The sequence below is a fragment of the Phacochoerus africanus genome, chromosome 6 (assembly GCF_016906955.1).
Source record: "Phacochoerus africanus isolate WHEZ1 chromosome 6, ROS_Pafr_v1, whole genome shotgun sequence".
NCBI classification, from domain to species: domain Eukaryota; kingdom Metazoa; phylum Chordata; class Mammalia; order Artiodactyla; family Suidae; genus Phacochoerus; species Phacochoerus africanus.
The window spans coordinates 122730504-122750934 of NC_062549.1; the positions used below are offsets into that span (position 1 = coordinate 122730504).

General features: G+C 48.4%; 1 protein-coding gene across 6 annotated transcripts in view; it reads left to right on the forward strand.

Annotated features, from left to right (window-relative positions):
* The window catches only part of ALG14 (ALG14 UDP-N-acetylglucosaminyltransferase subunit), a 160842-nt gene that overhangs the window by 23151 nt on the left and 117260 nt on the right, over positions 1-20431 (forward strand). For all 6 annotated transcript variants that reach the window (XR_007135610.1, XM_047785251.1, XM_047785252.1 and 3 more), the window contains exon 3: positions 19442-19573. Coding sequence is in view for 5 of the 6 variants with exons in the window: in XM_047785251.1 (XP_047641207.1) it covers positions 19442-19573 (132 nt within the window). In the remaining variant the exon portion in view is untranslated. The remainder of the gene's footprint in view (positions 1-19441; positions 19574-20431) is intronic.

The window sequence follows — 20431 nt, forward strand, 5'->3', positions numbered from 1 at the left end:
AGTTGGCGCCTTCAGATCACATCACGAAAGAAGAAAGTTTAGTGACACGTGAATAAAACTTTTTGGTTTTTGGCCACACCCATGGCCTGCAGAGGTTCCTGGGCTGGGGGTTGAACCCACACCACAGCAGTGACCCAAGCTGTTGTAGTGACCACACTGGACCCTTAACCCACTAGGCCCCCGACTCCTCAATGGAAACATTTTTTTTAAATGTACGTAAAAATTAAAGAGTGGGAACTTGTCATATATAAAATAATAACAGACTTTGCCAAAAGCTGATCTGAAGGGTTAAAAATCAGAGCCATCGTGCTTTGCTTTTGGGTCACTTCACTAGATTTCTCCTACTCTGTAATTAAGCTCATGATGTTTTGCCAGGAAAGATTATTTATTTGTTTGTTAAGTCAAAAAATAGTGATTCTGGTTCTGTACAAGACAGTCTGCTTATGTGGATGTATTTCAGCAGATCTGGATTGAATATGCCCCCAAATTACCTGCAGCGGGACTGTAAGTGGCTGTTTTCCTGTTTCTTCACTCTTTTCTTTCCAAATTTTTGCTTGTTCCTTAATGGAACATCTGCAGACAGTAAGGAAGTATAGAAAGGGGAAAACTGGGATCACCCTGCCACGACTGCAGTCGCACTCTCTGGAGTCTCGCTCTGCTGGCATCGCTTGGTCCCCCCCGTGATACGTGTACTGAGCACAAAACGTTAAGATTTGGGAGTTCCCATCGCGGCGCGGCAGAAGCGAATCCGACTAGGAGCCATGAGGTTGCAGGTTCGATCCCTGGCCTCCCTCAGTGGGTTAAGGATCTGGCATTGCCGTGAGCTGTGGTGTAGGTCGCAGACGTGGCTCGGATCTGGTGTTGCTGTGGCTGTGGTGTAGGCCGGCAGCAACAGCTCCAATTAGACCCCTGCCGTGGGTGCAGCCCTAAAAAAAAAAAGAAAAAGAAGAAAGCTCACAAAATATTAGGATTACATGTAGGTATATATACAGACTCATATAAACACGAGTCGGGGAGCACAGGATGGCTCGTTTATAAATCACACCTTATATATTGCCTTCAGCTTTGTTTTCATTTACCTCCTTACCTTGATAGATGTCCACGCTGGTACTCGTAGGTCTGCCCTGTACTTTTTAATGATTGGATAGTTGTCTGTAGCATTGATGTATCATTTCCCTATTGCTGTTTGCAGTTTTTCACCGAAAGGGGCAGTAAACCTGTTGGTGCCTGCGTTCTATACAGTCTGCAGGTGTTCTTAGGACATTCCACACCTTCTACACGTGTGGGTGTGACCTGGAGAAAAAAATGAAAAGACAGAAAGCCCAAAGTAAGTACCTTGCTGACATGAGGGAGCACGTCACCCTGTCGGCGTTAGAGGGTTCTTCTAGCCTGTCGATTGGATTCCTGTTTGCGGGTGAAAGGAAAGCGTGTCCTGTGGGGCGGAGCCACATGTAAAGGACACCTGGATGTGACTGTCCTGTCCCTCAGTGCAGCCTTCTATGCCCCCCGACGGTATTGTGCAGAGATTTGCTCAGGCCGGCGATCCTGGATGCCTTTTGGGGCAGACCCCACGTGTCCCACAGGTGCTTTGAACGCTAGTCTTCTTGTCAGCATCTTGTTCGTAGTCATGGATGCCGCATTTATTGTCCTCAAACAGTGTATTGTACAAATAACCTGTTAGTCTAACATTTGAATGATTTCCTTAGTATGAAAAAGTATATCTGGAGCCAAAAGCCAGTCTTCATTAGAGGCATTCTTTCCCCCTAAAGTCAGAACCAAAATAAGAATATCTGCCATTAGTCATAGACTTTTTTTTTTTTATTTGACCGACCCACCACCTAAGATGAAAAAGAGGTATAAATATTGAAAAAGAAGAAATAAAGTCATATATTCTATAAATAAGTATATCTGAGAAACAACAACAACAACACAGTTGAAAGAACATCAAATAGGAGAAGTTCAGGGAAGTACGATGTGTAAGCTGAATACGCACAGCTCAGCACCTTTCTTACGTGCAAGCTTTAACTCCAAGGAGAGAGAAGGAGAAAAGGCCCCTGAAATATCAAACCCTGGGAAACAACCAGTATGGACCCGAGCGTGAACTCTTATCGAGAGATATTAAACATGATGTGAATAAATCCAGAAACCTATTTCTGCCATATAAAAGCTTAGCGATTGCCAAGTTTCCCCAATTTGGGCTGCAGTAGCAATCAGAACACTGATTCCTTTAACTTTTATTGTTGTTCAGGGACAAGTGTTCGCTTCCCACTTGCCCGGCATTATTACAGGTAGTGGCAATACACCAGTGAACACAACAGACGAAAAAAAATTCGCGCCATCATGAGGCGGCCTCTACTCGCAATGGCTCAGAAAGACGTCCTACTGGACATAGTGAACCAGAAAACCACACGGCTCCTTAGAAGGCAGCAGGAGGACCGTGCCGGACTGGGGTGGGAATTTAGAGGGAGAGGGGAAAGTTGCTTCCTAGGGTTTTGCCGAAGGAGGGGACGCCTCCAGCGCAGGGAGCAGTCCCTGGAACTGCAGGGTGGGGCATCCCTGGATGTCAGGGGACAGCAGGGCGTTCTGGTGGCCGGAGCAGAGGCAGGGCAGGGACAGACACTTGGGAAGTGATGGGAGGGTGGGGCAGGGGCCCAGATGCAGGGCCTTGTGGGCCAGTGTGATGATCTCTCTTCCTCCAAGGAAGACAGGGAGCTGTTGGAGGGTTTTGCTCCGAGGAGTGACGTGGCCTGGTTGCTGGGTTGCAGATAGACTCTCGGGGACAAGAGTGAAACCAAGGAGATCAGTTAGGAGGCAATTGAAGCCACCCAAGCAAGAGATAGTGTAGCTTGCACAGGTAGGAGCGGGGCGGTGGGGGGGGGGGGACATGGCTGGAGTCTGGGTGTTTTTTGAAAGTAAAGTTAATAGCATTTCCTGACAGATTGGCTTTGAGATGCGAAGAAAAGGCAGAAGTCAAGCAGAACTTTGAAGCCCTTGGTCTGAGCGGTTGTAAACAGAATGACCCTGGGACATCTGTCAGTGGAGCATCCTCTTTCCAGTGTCTTTATAAATAGTACTTCATACCATCCAGACAAATCAACAGCCTCTGCCTTGGGTGGAGGAACCTGGACATTATCTGGGGTTCGAAAGGGCTGCCTAGGCCCTCCCTGCCCTGGTTTAAAACCATTTCCTAAGTCCTGCTCGCTTTCGCTCTCTCTCTCCACCTTCCAACCCTTCAGGCTTCAGAAACAGTCCTGGAAAGTCCGCCCTGGTGTTGTAGGATTGCTGTTACTGTAGTCTTCTCTGCCGTACCCTCATGCTGCCACCAGGTGGCAGTGCACTGCTGCCCACTGTGCTGTTGGGACCTGCATTACTTCTCAAGGGAGGCCTGGGAGGGAGGGTTGAGCTTTAGAACCGGGCTGATGGAATGCTTTCTAATATATATCACAGACTGATCTGGTTTGGGGAAGATGAAGAGAGATTGTCTCCAATTCTTTTTTTAGAAACATCATGTATACTTGCCAGGGGTGATTTGTAAGAATTTGAAAAGGCTTTTAGCAGTCTTTCCACGTGGTGTTTTTATTTAAAGACCTTATTCACCAAACACCTTGCCGAGGTTGCAGTACTGGTGTATTTGTTTTATATGTTCTTCTTGGTTCAAGACAGGTAGAACAGCTCCCTAGAAGGCTTCCTAAAAGTAAAATCCTTCATGAAAATCAAAGGTTAATATTGAGTAGTTTCTGTACATAAAATTAGGACTATGTTTTATAAAGAGTACAAGTCAAAAAAAAAAAAAGTACCCATTTGTCTGAAGTTTTTTGGTGCATTTGGAGAGGCAAAAGAATAAATACTGGACACCTTAGGAATTAATAAAGGTCTTACCAAGCAGTGCTAGTGAATGACACATGCAAGAGGCACCAGGTACCTCTGGAGCCTGGAGTGTGGGGTGGGGCTGAAAAGAAGCCTCTTGGGTGAAGTCCACCTGTAGACAAGTTAGGCTCCCCACCTCTCGACCTTACTCTGGTAGAAAACCCAAGACTTAACCCACTGGAAAAGTTGAATAAAGAGGTTTCGGCTTTGGAAACAAACAGGCCAAACTGCAGATGAAGTAGGACATTGCCTAGAAAGCAGAGGGCTTACGGAATATGAATAACAACCCCTGTCCACCAACACACACACACTTTCCTTTCCAGTTTGCTCATACGTTTCCCCCAGGCAGGAGAGTAAAGATTGGCTTTGAGGAAACGGATTTCCTCAGGAGAATAGAACTGTAGTTTCCTACCCTCGGGATTCCCTCCAGTGGAGTTGTCAAGTCCTGGCTGTGTTCATCCTCTCGAAGCCAGCACACAGAGCTTCCTCTTCCTTTTAGTGCCTCGTCCTTTAGTAGGAACCAGGCTTTCCCAGCCTGGGTATTGTTGACATTTGGGGCAGATGCTTCTGGGGAGGCTGTCCTCTGCAGTGTGGGATGTTTAGCTGCATTTCCAGCCTCCACCACTAGAGGTCGGCAGCACCCACTTTTCTCCCCCGCCCCCCACCCCCAGTCTGGGGACCAAAATGTCTCCCGACCTTGCCGATGTCCTTGGGGGAGAAATCTCCCCTCTCTCGAGAGCCGCTGGTTTGCACGGGCACCCACAGACCACCAGACGTGGGAGGAAAGTCCTTAACATGGAAAGCAAAAGTAACAGGGAAAGGAACTTTGAGAAAAGGAATGGGGGTGGGGATGAAGGGAAAACACCACCTTCAGAGAAATGAGAGGACGGCTGTGTCTTTAAAAAAAGCAGGAAACCTATTTTCGGAAAACCCTCATAGAATAAGAAGGACTTTGGGCCGGTAACATTTTGCTTGTAGAAATAGAAAAATCAAAATATTGGAAGACCATATTCAACAGTTCTGCTGCAATTCAGAACAGAAAATAAAAGCAATAGGGAAAAGGTAGGAAAATTAATTAACTAGATGTTGGTGATATACTATTCACAAGGAACAGGGACACAGGGGAAATTAAAAAAAAAAAAGTGAAGACTCAAGAAAAATTCCCAGAACCGGAAGGACATGACCTTCAAATTAAAGGACCATCCCCAGCCCTGTTAAACTGTAGTCAAAACAAGATAAATCGTCCGACTATTTCAGAACCAGTGACAAAGAGAGAACTTTCCAAAACGCCTGGAAAGAAAAAGAAAAGGTGTCGCAGTGGATCTTGATGGCCTTCAGAGTCACGGTGGAGAAATGTCCTCAAATTGTCCCCACCCTAGCCCCTTTTTCATGGAGGGTGTGCTTCACCAGGACACAGGGACCCCAAGGACAAGGTCCTGGAACCTGGGTGCCAGCTATGAGTAGCAGGGGAACTCCTGAGAGGGAAGAGGCCCACAGCTGCAGGCCTGGAGAGAGAACCGGATAGGAGCTTTGAATGCAGAGGAGGGAGAGGTCTGGGGCCAGAGTGTTGGGTGGGCGCGGGGGCTTCTCCTAAAGGGTAATGAACCAACGTGGGGGAAAGTCAGGAGGTTAGACATGCAGGACTTGTTCAGACAAATGGACCGTGTGTTTTGATAAGAATCACCACAGGAGATGGGAAATCAATCAAACTATGCGACAAGAAATTATTTCTGTTTTAGAATCCTGAGACCCTCTTAGAATGTTTCCTGGTGCAGAAAAGATATAAGTGAGCTGCTATTTTTTTGAAGGTTGTGCAAAGAGGGTGGAGGAATCATCTTTGAATTCTGAGTGATGGTTGATTTTTGTTGTTGTTTGAAACATTTTCTGTGTTTTCTAAGATAAAATGATGAAAGTTGGGGGGGGGGGTTGGTTGTTGTTATTGTTTTGTTTTGTCTTGTTTTGTTGTAAGAAACCAAGCTGAGAAGAGATTAAAGCCCCAGTGGAAGTAATAATTTTCTAAATGACCCGTGTATCATCAGCACTCATATTTTGGAACCAGTGTAATTGCATTTTGGAAGTGCATTAGTATTCATGTTACTTTAATAAACAGGGATGCATTGAGTTTGCATCTCTTAGCCCGTATGTGTGTATGCTAGGATTTGCCTGTCAACACTTCTGAAATTAACATGATGTGCTGCTTGCCTGTAACAACACCTACGGTTTTCCACCAGGTGGGGCGCTAACTTCACCAGTGGACAAAGACCGTCTGTAAAACTTGCTGAGATTTCTAAATCTAATGCTAATTCATTCACTATCTTTCTTATCTGTAATTCTCAAGCAATGCTAAAATAAGTTGGTAAACTCTGTAGTTGCAGTTGTGGGGTTTTGTTTTGGTTTCTAAATTATATATTGCAACTCATGGTTGAAGTCATTTACCGTTTTAGAGTATGACTAATGTATAAATGCACCTTTCCTCTTTTTAATGGGCCTTAACTATATTCTCTTATAAGTAAAGGCAAAAAATATCTCTATTGGAAGAAGATCCTTCTAGATGAGTGAAATATCTTAGAAAGTATTTGAAATGTATGGCGCACAGAGATCCTATATGGCTACCTCAGGGAATAAGTGATTGTTTTCAGAACAGGACATCAGATGGATATATACGTGGTTCTGAAGAATTCTAAATGTAGCTTCATCTCGTAAATTCCTTCCTAAATCCTACTTGTCCTCTTCTCCCTCTCTGCAATAAAGGCAAATTAGGTTAAACTTTCTTTGAATCAGATTCTGAATTGATGCAATTGAAATCATTGTGAATACCATATTGCAGTTATTTCAACCTTATAGTAATTTAGCCATTTTTCCTTTACCGGTAAAATTTGTATGGGATTCTTACAGCATGCTGACCTAGTGGAGTTCTTGCCATGGCACATTGGGTTAAGAATCCAACTACCAGTCACTGCTGAGGTGTGGGTTCGATCCCCAGCCCAGCACAGTGGGTTAAAGGATCTGGCATTGCTGCAACTGTGGCATAAGTTGCAACTTGGCCCAGCTTCAATCCCTGGCCCAGGAACCTCCATATGCTGTGGGTGTAGCCATAAAAAACGAAAAAACATGCAGACCTAGTAACAATTTACAATATGATGCTGCTGTTTCTCCATTTTAAAGCAAGTTAGAGAATTCTGATAACCAATGTTTTAAACATTTACGTTAAGGATATATTTTATTTTATTTTATTTTATTTTGTATTTTTGCCATTTCTTGGGCCACTCTCACGGCATAGGGAGGTTCCCAGGCTAGGGGTCAAGCCAGAGCCACAGCAACGTGGGATCTGAGCCGCGTCTGAGACCTACACCACAGCTCATGGCAACGCCGGATCCTTAACCCACTGAGCAAGGCCAGGGATCGAACCCGCAACCTCATGGTTCCTAGTCGGATTCGTTAACCACTGTGCCACGATGGGAACTCCAAGGATATATTTTAAAAATTCATGCTTATGTTATGGGCCCAAGCATACAGTAAGTTCTCTTTTGTTGTGGCCGTCACCAAATCAGGATGTAGCTGGTTCCTTTTATCCTTCCCTTTGCTCAGATGGAGATTCTTTGGTCCCTTTTAGCCATTAAGCCATTCATTCTGGAGCCTGTAGTTAGAGTCATACCAGGGACACGATACTTCAGAGCCCTGCGAGGAGTGAGGCTGCTTGGTGGCGTACTTCTGGTTTGGGTCAGGATTGGTCACAGAGCTGAGCCCGAGATGGGGAAGCAAGTGGACCAGTGGTGCAGAGGGCGTTCACGTGTCTTTCCGGGACAGCAGAGATGCTCGATCGTGGTAGAGGGAGACGGGCCACCGAGTGACCTCTGGTGAAGGGCAATCATGATAGAGGGAAGCGGCCATGGAGTAACCTCTGGTGAAGGGGCCGTAGGCCCCAGGCCAGGTCCTGCTCAGAACCAGCCCTGTTGCCCTGGGGGAGTTGGCTTCTCTGGACCTTGCCCTCTGACTGTGAAGCAGGGAGGCCTGGCTGAGACTAGGGATCCCCGTCTAGCCTCTCTGATCCCACAGCTGGCCCTGAGTCTGATTTATCAGAGACGGGCGAGGCTACCGCTCCAGGCCAGCCACCCTGGGACCCGTCAGTGCCTGCCTGGAATCTAGGTTTCTGAACACTGCCTTGTCCCGCACGCCCAGTTGTCTTGCTCCATCTACCTTCCTGCCAGGTCAAGGCATTGCCCCAGCGTCCAGTGTCCCCACTTCCACCTGAAGAGTACCTGTGTGCATCCTCTGACATGGATACTATTTGTACTTAGAAAGTGTTTTACCGACTCACAGAATCATGCTCAAAACCAAACCGTAATGAATAATGATATGCTCTGGGTGTCTTTCCCCGTTTCCCGTTCACTTCCCCTAAAAACCTGAGAGTCACCCCAAGCCCTGCGGGCTCCTTAAGCACCCCCCCCCCTGCCGATTGGCCTCTCCATTCCTTCGCCTTAGCCTTACAGGTATGTTTGAGGCCTGCAGCATCTTCTCCTGACTTATTCGGTCATCTTCCAGATGCTTTCCTTCTGTGGGTGAGCCCCCAGCCCTCGGTCCAGTGTCTTCCTAACCGCCAGAGTGATCGTTCTTGAAAGCGCATCTGGTCACATGACTCGGCTTTTTGGACCTGGTCAGTGTCTGCGCTTTGCCTTCAGATTTGAGGACACGCTCTTCAGCAGGGCTCTGAAGGCCCTGCCGCTCCAGCCTCATTGTCTGCTGCTCTCTGTTGTGCTGTTTACAGACCAGAGGCCAGTCCCCGGGTAGCCCATGCCCTTCCATCCCGTCTGCTGGGCACGCGTCGGAAGAACCTCCCCCCCGCCCCCACCGTATCTTGTAAATCTCACGTTAATCTTCCAAGTTAGAGCAAATGTCTCTTCCGTAAAGCCTGACCTGGTTTATAATTCATCGTTTCTTACTTGGCACTAACATCATACGTGGTAGTTATGTCTCCTATTGTGTTCATCTGATTGCCGTGATTAGCTGCCCATGTTGCCCCACGAGACTGGTGAGTTCCTTATAAATGTCCTCACTCCTGTGTCCCCAGCCCCATTCCTGTCACCCGGTGGATCTGTGCTCACGACGAATAGGACTCATATCTACTGCTGTGAACAACTGTTTCATCTCTGATTTTAATGTCTTTTCCTTTTTAAAAAGAGGGAAACAGTCTTAAATTCATACCATTTTAAAGCTAAAAGGAAAGGTGTTTCAACTGCAAGTGACATAAAAGTAAACTCCAAACTGGCCTGAACAATAGAGTTTGTTGACTTACAAAATGGAAAAAATGCAGTCTCGTTTCTGGCAAGCCTTGGTCCAGCTGCCTGGGAGGTCCCTGCCCCCCCCCCCCCCCCCGCTCCAACCCTGGTTGGGGTCCTTGCCACCGGCTCCCCTCCGTGCTGCCTCCTGCAGCTCCAGATTCCTCCCTCAGGGTCGTGCAAAGCACCAGCACCCCCTGGCTTCACATCTTTGCATTGACCTGTGAAGATCTCTTAGAGCACGCAGGAGAGGGAGGTAAAGCTGCTTTCTCCCAGAGGTCCAGCAAACGTCTTCTGGCCGGCGGTCTCCAGCTAGGTTATATCTCCATCTTTCGGCCAGGAGGAGTGTTATTCCATGGTGCCGAAGCCATTCCGGGCCCACTCCTGGAGCTGCCTGTTGAGGTTGGAGACGGGGGCTGAGTCCCACCGACACCCTCTGGCTGAGAATGTGAGCAGAGCGAGGGACCCAAAGGAACATTGGATTATTGCTGACAAAAGAAGGGGCAGTGAAAGACTGGGACGAGGGCAACGCTTGTTCACTGGGAAGGACTTTAGAAATCTTTGGGGCCAGAGTCCCATCGCTGTTTCGAGAACAAATTTCTTTTTCATTTCCCCGAAGCCTGAGGCCTCCAGGCCAGGAAGAGCTGCCCCAGGCACAGTGAGGAGTAGCTGCAAGGCAAGGGGCAGGACTGGAGCGCAGCCTTGCCTGTCTTTGACAAGTCAGATGCGTGTGGGATCACAGAGGCTGGTTGAGGATCCCTGGTCTCAGCCAGGCCTCCCTGCTTCACAGTTGAGAGAGCGAGGTCCAGAGAAGCCAACCCCTCAGAGCGACAGAGCTGGCCCTGAGCAGGACCCGGCCTGGCGCCCACGGCCCCTTCATCAGAGGTCCCTTCCTGGCACATCTCCGTCAGCTACCATGAAGTGAGCAACTGCCAGGTACTCATGCATATAAAACCTTTTCCTTGCTGGTAAATTATGGTTCTCTGGATTTCAGAATTGCTGGGTACATCATCCAACATACTTTTACTGCATATTATACTTTTCATTATTAAAAAAAAAGTTACAAGAGAAAGCTGAAACCACTTTTGGTTGAATGAAATTTTACCATTTTCACTTTGTCTTATTTCCAAGATTCTGCAGTAGTGTGGCATTCATTAAATAATACATGTATTGTACGTTTCAATGTGTGGTAACAGCAAAGAATGACCTCATAGACCACTTGACCGGCTCTGTTGTGGTTTATGATGCCATCTGGAATCCTTGGTGGAATTATTTCCATCTAAATCACTATAAACTTCTATTTAGTTTGTCACAAATCTAAAGCCAGATATGTTTGTGGTTTTTGGCAGTGAGGTAATTCTCAAAGATACTTTGAAAGTTACCCGTTGTCGTATACAATTAGCATATAACTCCGTGTTTCACATAATTTCAGACACACGAGAACCTTGAACAAAATCCATTTCTCCACTTTATTTTTTTACTCTTAGACATTCTCCCTTTGCTGTGTCTCTTGCCACTGTGGGTTTAGTTATGGATAGATCAAGTGTGTTTGGGGGGGGACATTGGGCGGCTGAGTAGCGTAGGGCGTGGTCCCTGCCTCTTAACTGAGGAGCTCATGCAGCTAGAAAGGATGTCTCGTTCACCATGTGGCGAGAGAGAAAGGTCTCTTTCTCTGTCTTTTCTGTTACTGCCAGTTGTGTGACAGAGACCAGATCACATTGGAAGACAGGCAGACGTTGCAGGATACACACACTGACCCGCCCAGAAAGAAAGGGCTCCACTAGAGCTTACTGTCTGGGAGTGTGTGACCCAGTTGGCTGCAAGGTAGGAGCAATAGCAAAACAGCAGAACTTGCCAGAAGGGATTTGGGGCCTAAGGTTCAACAGGAAAGTCTGAGGCCCTATGTCTTTTTGTCCTGGTTTTTCCCCGCAAAGGCTCGGGGCAGGGCAGGGAGTCCGTGATAACAGCAGTAGGTGGGGAGGAGGGCAGACCTGCAGTGCAGAACAGGGCACAAAGCCCAGAGAGAGGGGAGGGGGCCGGGAGTTCAGTTCTCCCAAGCCAGAAAAGATGCAGCCTACTCTGGGGGTTGAAAGCTGTAGGTGTCCAGGGCAGGTGAGTTGCAAAGCAGAGAAGGAAGAAGAAATGGGTCAGGGATCCATACACTCCCGGCCTCCCGTAGCAACAACAGGAGGCTGGTTCAGCTCATTATGTGTTGAGGAAGGCAGGCCTCTCAGTGGCGAGGCACAGGGACCCAAGAACAGCCTGTGGAAGGGGAAGTCAGCCACATATTTCAGGACATGGGGAAGGCCTGGCTGCTGCTTGCTGACTCTGTCCCCCTGGGAAAGTTCAGATTCCTCATCTGTGCAGTGAGGAGGATTCATTGGCTTCTTATATTCCTGAGAAGTTGTGAGATAGAGTCAGCATCTTCCCCAGCGTAGACCACAGGCTGGACTTCTGGAAAGTGTCACGACCGTCGTTTATCGGTTCAGTGAGTAGTGGCGTGGAAACCCCATCCTGCACTTTGGAATAAAGCGGGAACAGACAAAATCCTCCCTCTCATGGAGCACACGTGCTGGGAGAGAGGCAGCCGGCAGTCAGACACACCAGGAATGAGCGAGGTGGTCTGAGGTACCCGTCAGTACTGTGAAGAGGGTAAAATAAGACGGTGTGGAGGGGGGCAGCCTTGGGGAGGGGGGCGGTGGACGAGAACGGAATCCTCTCTGAGGAGACAGTGTGCTGGCGAGGCCTGATTTGCAGGAAGGGTCCTGCTGTGAGACAGTCTGGGGGCAGAGCTGGCTGCTCAGAAGGATCAGAAAAGGCCTTCAGGAAGGCATGAGCCTGACACATTCAGAAAATGGAAAGGAGACCAGTGGGGTGGGACAGAGTGCACGGGGAGTGATCAGAGAGGTAGCCAGTGCCAGGTCACGTGGGACCGTGGAGGCACCTGTCGTAAACGTGGATCGTATCCCAGGTGCACCGGGGAGCCTTTGAGGGGTTTCAAGCCAGAGGATAAAAGGGAAGAGCTGCTACACATTGTGCAAAGATCGCTCCGGAGAGTCTGTAGAGGATAAAGTGAATGTGGAGCAAAGGAGACAAAGCGATGAGCCAAGAGGCGGTTCCATAGTCAGGTGAGGGGTGGCGATGGCTTGGACCCTGGGGGGAGCAGGGATGTTGGGAAGAGGTGGGTGGATTTGGAAAGTGCGTAGAGGCTTTGGCAGAAGGAAACATGGGCCGTCCTCCCCCAGCCCCCAGCGCTGCCAGACTCCACAAAGATCTTCGTGGTCTTCATGGCTGTGCAGGAAATCTGTTTATGATGGACCTACTGTCCACCTGTCAGTTTCTGGCTTGGGAACGCAGGAATAGTGTGTTCTGGCGGCACATCGGAAAGTTCAGTTCTGAGTTGTTACAGAAAAGCGTAGTGAAGAGAAGAACACCAAAGCAAATATGTGTTTCTTCCCCAGCAGAAGGGGTTGAGGGACAGTTTAGCAGCCCACCGTGTTTCTCAGCGGAAGAACTTGCCCTGGGCCTCTATACGAATCCAGGGCTAGGCTGACCCTGCTTGGTCCTGTGGCCACCCCTTAACATGTTGGGTCTGGGGATGGGGGCCAGGGACAGAATGATGGATGAAGCATCCTTTGTGTCCTGCATCCTATTAATAGGACATAAAAGAGAGTCACAGACCATTCTCTAAGGCAGAGGTACAGACTCAAAAAAAAAAAAAAACCAGCAAGTCTCTAAAGATTCCTTCACTGGGATTTCTCCAGATGCCACAACCCCCAGGAATGCCTGGTCAAGGCCAAGCCTGAATCGCAGCTCCCTGAAACTTGTCCCATCCCTTTGTCTTCAAAGGAACTGTTGTGAAGACCAGAATACAAGCCTCCTATTGATCTTTTCCCTTATTTTTTTAATATATATTTTGATTATTGTCTAGAACTACATAAAGTAATTTAAACTCTCATAAGATTTCATCATGGCCTGTTTCTTCTATGTGACCAGGACATCAGACACTGCAGCACCAGGCATGGCTCATCTGTGTATCTGACATGCCTCTGCCCCAGGTTCCACCCACTGGACCACATCGGCATAGCAGGTTTCATGTAGAACCCGCGGACAGAGAAGTTTTCAAGCATTTGCATGTGCGGGTTGGGAGACTGCTCCTTTAACCTGGCAGCCCCCTTTCCCTTTGTGCTCAGACTGCAGAGCCTCAGGACTGTCTCTCTCATGACCTGTTTTCTGGGGAGAGGATCCCCAAGAGCTGAGAGGGTCCAGGAGGCCCTGTGAATGGTAGTTTCACAGCGAGGGGCCTCGGCTATGTACCTAGAACACGTGGATGGGGCGAGAGCCTGTGTCTCTGCTTCCCTCTCATCCCCCGTAGGATTTGCTGCTTCTAGACTCTGGCTGTTTGTAAACTCTCCCCCCTCTGCTTTGCCCAGGGCATCTTCCCTCTGGGCCCAGAAATTCCATTCAGTTCAGCCCATTCATTGAGCGCACCTTACACACAAGGCCCCTCAGTAAACCCACGGAAATTACCTCCCTGCGTCCTTTCTGTGTTCTCAGTCCAAGTACATCTCAGCCAGGTGACAGGAAAACGGAATTGTCTTAAATTAATATGCGGTAACATACTGAATCATTTATTCAGTAAATATTGAGCACCAACTGCAAGCCACATGCTCTTACAAGCACTGAGGTTGCGATGATTAAAGCTCTTGGCCTCCTGGAGTTCCCAGTGTGGAGCAACAGGATCAGCAGTTCTCTGCAGGGCCAGGACACAAGTTCAATCCCAGGCCCAGCCCAGTGGATGAAAGGATCCAGTGTTGCTGATAGGTTACAGCTGCAGCTTGGATCGGATCCCTGGCCCGGGAACTCCATATGCCATAGGGCCATCGCGTGGCCAAAACAAAAAAGGGGGAAAAGAAGGTCCCTGGCCTCCTCAGGTAAGTTATATCCCAGTGCAGGAAATAGAGAGTAAATAAACATATATAATAAGCCAGCAGAGGAAGTAATTTTAAAGCATGAAGCAGGCCTAGTGATGGAGGAGGGAGGCGCGTGTGTACAGATGGGAGGTGAAGGGTTATTTAGAAAGATGAGTCGGCACAGGCGCCTCTGAGAACTGATCTGGTGGGGGAGGGTGGGAAGAGACTTGGATTTGGCGGTAGGGTTTCCACCTTACCTGACTTGTTATGAGAACATTATAATGCGGGGAAGACTTAGATGGGACTTGGCAGTACAAGCCTCTCTGGCGTAGAGCCCAAGCCTGAGAGGGCACCCCCCTCACCCCCCCCACCAGCCAGGTCATGGTTCCGACCCCTCACCTGGGGGTTAGCTCACCCCCCACCCCCCCAAACGCTGGTCACCACCTCCCTGTTTTCCTGTTTATTCGCTGGTAGGACTTCCAGCTTGGCTCTCAGCCCAGCTACCACTTAATTGTCATCCTTGACGGTTAAGTAGATTGTTGCATCGCATTGCCTCAGCTAATAAGCCCCCCCCCCCCCAATCACTGGGGAGAACCGGCTCATTGCCCCACTCTGGGGGTGACCATAGGCCGTATCCTTTAAGTCCGGCTGCTGCTGCTGATGATGCTGGAGCCACAGGTGTAAACTGAGGCCGTCCTGTGCCTGGTGGACACTGCAGCATGTGGTCATTGGCCTGCGTGGCCCCAGCCCTCCAGGCTGCGTCCCCAGCCTGGCATCTGACTTGAAGGCCGAGGCTGGGCTCCTTACATGTGCGTCCAGAGGTCAAAAGAGAGGTCATCACTCTTCCATCACTGCCCTGTTTGCTCACCCTCAGGCCTGCTTTTATAGTTTCCTGTGGGGGTCCCTCAGTCCCCCTCCGCCCCACCCCCAGAATGTGCCTCCACTAGTTTCCGTTCTTCTTCTGGGAATGGCCTGGAGGCTTCCTAAACCCATTTCCTCTGCTGCTTCAGGCTGCCGCATGGAGTGAGGTGTAGGCCGTTCTTCCCTCTCCAGGGCCCTGCAGAGGCCTGCCCAGCCCTGTGTGTTTGCCTCTTTCCCGGAGCTCATGTGGAGTCAAAGGAGCTGGGCTTCCAGAGCCAAAGTCAAGCCCCTCGATACCCTAAAAATATCCAGAAATATTGCCCATTGCTTCCTTACAGAGTTATATACTCATCGCTTTGAAAAATTTAAGGGGCATGATACGCAGTCATGCTTTGTTAAAGGAAATATCCTAGATGTTAAGATCAGGCCTCTCGCTCAGTGGGTTAAGGATCCGGCATTGCTGTGAGCTGTGGTGTAGGTTGCAGACATGCTCGGATCCTGCACTGATGTGCCTGTGGTGTAGACTGGCAGCTACAGCTCTGATTCGACCCCTAGCCTGGAAACCTCCACATGCTGCGAGTGCGGCCCTAAAAAAAAAAGCGGAAAAAGATCAGGCCTCGAATTTTGGAAGTAACATCATACTCTTAAAATAAGATCCTGTTGGGCTCTTTTTACTATAATAGCGATGACATCTCACTGGGTTCAAACGTATTCGGTAGTACAGGTGGTACTCCCTGATCTGAAATCCTAGAAAGCTCAGAAAACTGAGGGGGGAGAAAGTTCCAAGTTTGTCACAAGTTTATTTAACAGCAAAACCCGGTTTGAATCGGTATGACGCTAAGAGCTTTTATCCCACTGAGTATGAAGATTCATGTTTTGCTGCAGACGTGTTTGGTTGCTTCTCCAAACTTCAGAGGCAGATAGTATGTAATATATGGTCTGGGTACTGTATTACCTTTTTTTTTTTTGTCTTTTTGTTGTTGTTATTGTTGTTGTTGTTGTTGCTATTTCTTGGGCCGCTCCCGCGGCATATGGAGGTTCCCAGGCTAGGGGTTGAATCGGAGCTGTAGCTACCGGCCTACGCCAGAGCCACAGCAACGCGGGATCCGAGCCGCGTCTGCAACCTACACCACAGCTCACGGCAACGCCGGATCGTTAACCCACTGAGCAAGGGCGGGGACCGAACCCGCAACCTCATGGTTCCTAGTCGGATTCGTTAACCACTGCGCCACGACGGGAACTCCTGTATTACCTTTTCAAAGCACTTCCGGCACAAAAGGTTTCGGATCAGGGATTCTGACTCCATCATGCTGAAACCAAGGCCTCCTGTGCCCACAGCGCAGAGTCAAACTCTGACGGCCAGAGTTTGCAGGAGAGTAGGGGTTTCTTGCTGGGCGCCGTGCAAGGGAGTGGGAGTCAAGCCTCAGGTCCACTCCCACTTGGTCTTTGCATTAGGGATTTTTTTTTAAGGGGAAAAACCAAGTCTGGGATTAATTGACTTGTGACATTTCTATGACGTTACTTAATCATAGTTTCAGGAGTCGGATGTTCCAGTTTATAAATCTCAGGCCAGGTGGTCCATGGCCCAGGGGTCTGTCGGCTCATCCTGCCCTGGAGAAACACCTGAGTTTGGACGTTCACGAGGACAGGTGTATATACTCGCGGTTTCAGCACGTGAACAGCACATCGGCATCAGCAAGGGGTGTCGTCTGACTCTGCAGGATTAGTGTTCAGGCAGCTCAGGATGCAGGTCCGAGGGAAGATGGGGAAGAGAGTTTGGAGAGCGTGGTTAATCAAACTCACCAAAGGAATTCGGTTTTAGGGAGACCTGGTTTCAGCTCCTTTTAGCTATTCATATTTTTCAATTACTGATCTCACAGAAAGTTTGCCCTCTCTTGGCTGCTGTTCCCTGGATGGTCTACAGTGAGGTTACTATTCAGCATTATTTTCTAGTTAAACGTTTAGTACCTTAATCCTTTGGAAGGGAAAAAAAAAAACCCCACATTGATTTAATAAATGATTAGTAAGTAAATAAGTAACAAAAATAGTAAATAACCTATTGAGCCCAGATTGTTCCTTCTCTGCTGGTGTAACATGCAAAGAAGAGGGAAGGTCCTTTATCATCATAAAAATGGAGCAGTCAAATGTGCAGCCCATTCCACCCCTCACCCCTCCCTTTTTTCTTTTCTTTCTTTCTTTCTTGCTTGCTTGCTTGCTTTCTTTCTTTCTTGTTTTTGTTTTTGTTTTCATTTTAGGGCCGAGCCTGCGGCACATGGAGGTTCCCAGGCTAGGGAATTGAATCAGAGCTGCAGCTGCCGGCCTACACCACAGCCACAGCAACTTGGGATCCAAGCTGCATCAGCGACCTACACCACAGCTCACGGCAACGCCGGATCCTTAACCCACCGAGTGAGGCCAGGGATCGAACCCACAACCTCATGGATCCTGGTCGGGTTCTTAACCTGCTGAGCCATAATGGAAATGCCCGTTTTCCTTCTATGCTGAATTAAAGGACCTACACTCATGACCTCCTGGAGCATAACAGAAGCCTCTTCTCAGTTTCACACATTTTCCTAAATGCAAGAAAACTTAGGACCAGTAGTTTTGTGTCTTCCAGTTGTGTAGGAAAAGTTTTTTGTTTGTCTTTTCTCCAGGAGCATATTGTCCCTCTAGGCCAAAGGTGGGGGGATGGGAGGAGAAGGGATTAGATATTTTGTCCTCTGTTCTCTGACAACGCTTGTGGTTAAGTCAGGCTCCAAGGAACCCCCAGGGGCACTCAGCTTCTGGCTTTCAATCCCCTGTGTAATCCCTTCCTCATCAAATACAATCTATGACCAATGGTTCCAGATTTTCTTCATGCACATACTAATGTGTGTATGTACGTGTATACAAACACACACAGCTGTGTGATTTGTCAATACACACTGGACCGTGTTACACACACTGTCCTGCAACTTGCGTATCCACTTTAATAGCTCATCTAGGCACATCTTCCACACCTGTTCTTATAAATCTGTGTAATTTGTTCGTGTGTCTGCATATATTTTCCTACATGGATGGACGTCAGTGATAAAGTGGATAGCACGTGGGTCAATCTGTGGGATATATTTCTAGGGGTAGAAATGCCAGATCAAAAGCAGACACACTGGAGTTCCCATTGTGGCTCAGTGGTTAATGAATTCCACTAGGAAACATGAGGTGGCAGGTTTGATCCCTGGCCTTGCTCAGTGAGTTAAGGATCTGGTGTTGCTGTGAGCTGTGGAGTAGGTTGCAGACGCGGCTCGGATCCTGTGTTGCTGTGGCTCTGGCGTAGGCCGGTGGCTGCAGCTCCAATTCAACCCCTAGCCTGGGAACCTCCATATGCCGAGGGAGCGGCCCAAGAAATGGCAAAAAGATAAAAAAAAAAAAAAAGTAGACACACTGCGAGTTCCTGCTGTTGCTCAGCGGAAACGAATCTGACTAGCATCCATGAGGATGCAGCTTCAATCTCTGGCCTCAATCAGTGGGTTAAGCTGAGCATTGCCATGAGCTGTGGCATAGGTTGCAGACATGGCGTGGATCTGACGTTGCTGCAGCTGTGGTGTAGGCTATTGGCTACAGCTCCAATTCAACCCCTAGCCTGGGAACTTCCATATGCCAGGAGTTTGGTCCTAAAAAAAAAAAAAAAAAAAAAAAGTAGACACACTTACAATTCTGATAGATATTTCCAAGTTGCCCTCCCCAAAAGTACCATTGTCTTTGCCCAGGATATATAAATGTCTATTTCCCTAAACCCTATCAACACTGAGCAGCCAGTCTCCTGCCAATCAGATAGGTGAAAAGTAACTCATGGCTTTCTTTGTGTTCTCTTGTTTACCATCTTTTCATATCTTTTTTGGCCCTTTGTGTTTCCTCTGTTTGGATTTGTCCGTTCATCTCCTTTGCCCATCTTGATACTAGGTTACTGGTGTTACATATTTATTTATAAGGACTCTTAGTATGTCTCATAAGGCCTTTGCTTAAAACATATTTTATAAAAAGTTTCCGGAGAGTTCCCGTTGTGGTTCAGTGGTAATGAATCCGGCTAGTATCCATGAGGATTTGGGTTTGATCCTTGGCCCCACTCAGTGTGTTAAGGATCCGATATTGCTGTGAGCTGCAGTGTTGGTCGCAGATGTGGCTCGGACCTGGCGTTGCTGCGGTTGTGGGGTAGGCTATCGGCTTCAGCTCCACTTCGACCCCTAGCCTGGGAACTTCATAGGCAGCAGGTATGGCTCTAAAAAGAAAGAAAAAAAAAATTCCTCCCACTTACTGTCAATACAGATTTGAACATTTTTGAATCAAATTTAGGAACCTTTTGTCATAACCCAAATGTGTGTTGTATAAAGCCTGAAAAAGGCTTTCTATCTTAATTGTACAGGAGTTCCGATGAACATGACAAGTAATCAGGAAGGCACGTCCTGTGTACGCAGACATCAGCCGCTACTGGGCTGAGCTTCAGCACCAGCAGCCCGGTTGATTTCGGTTTTCACTGTTTCCTTCCAGTTACCCGAGTACCACATCCACCGCGTCCCCAGGAGCCGGGAGGTTCAGCAGTCCTGGCCGTCCTCGGCGCTCAGCACCCTCTACTCCCTGTGGTTCTCCTTCCCCCTGACTCACCGAGTGAAGCCAGATTTGGTAGGTATGACCCTCGGAGGAGAGGGAAGGTCCCTGTCCCATGGAGCCCTCCTTGGTGACAGGACACACTGTTTTCTTTGTCTTTTTGTTGTTGTTGTTGTTGTTGTTGTTGCTATTTCTTGGGGCCGCTCCTGCGGCATGTGGAGGTTCCCAGGCTAGGGGTCCAATTGGGGCTGTAGCCGCTGGCCTACACCACAACCACAGCAGAGCGGGATCCGAGCCCCGTCTGCAACCTACACCACAGCTCACGGCAACGCCGGATCGTTAACCCACTGAGCAAGGGCAGGGACCGAACCCGCAACCTCATGTTTCCTAGTGGGATTCATTAACCACTGTGCCACGACAGGAACTCCCAGGACACACTGTTTTCGTAAACGGCCGCCGATTGTAACTTCACCAGATCCCGTACCAGACCTTTTACGAACATCTGCTGAAGTTTATCATTTCCATGCACTTTGCTGAAAGAGGTGAGACATTTGTCTTCCCTTTCTAGCTGTAACAAGAACTCAGAATTTCCCCTTTCTCTTCCCCGTCTCTTGGCAATAAGGACCAACAGAGCAGTATGGTTACCTAATTGTGCTCCGATCCACCTCTGGTTCCCGAGCCAAGGTCGTGTGCTGGCTTGTCAGCCAGAGAAAGGCCTTTTTAAAAAAATTCCTTTTCAGTATCCTTCTTGTTTTGTCAAAACTCTGTTACCAAACATGACATGCAGTGGGCAGGATGTCATACCCACTCAAGTTTTTATAGGAAAATAATATAGAAAGTAGAAATGTGAACGCTTCATTGGTGCCCGACATTGCACCTTACCTTCCTTCGCTGTGCAGGTCTCAAGTTCTCTGTGCTCTTTGGGATGAAGTG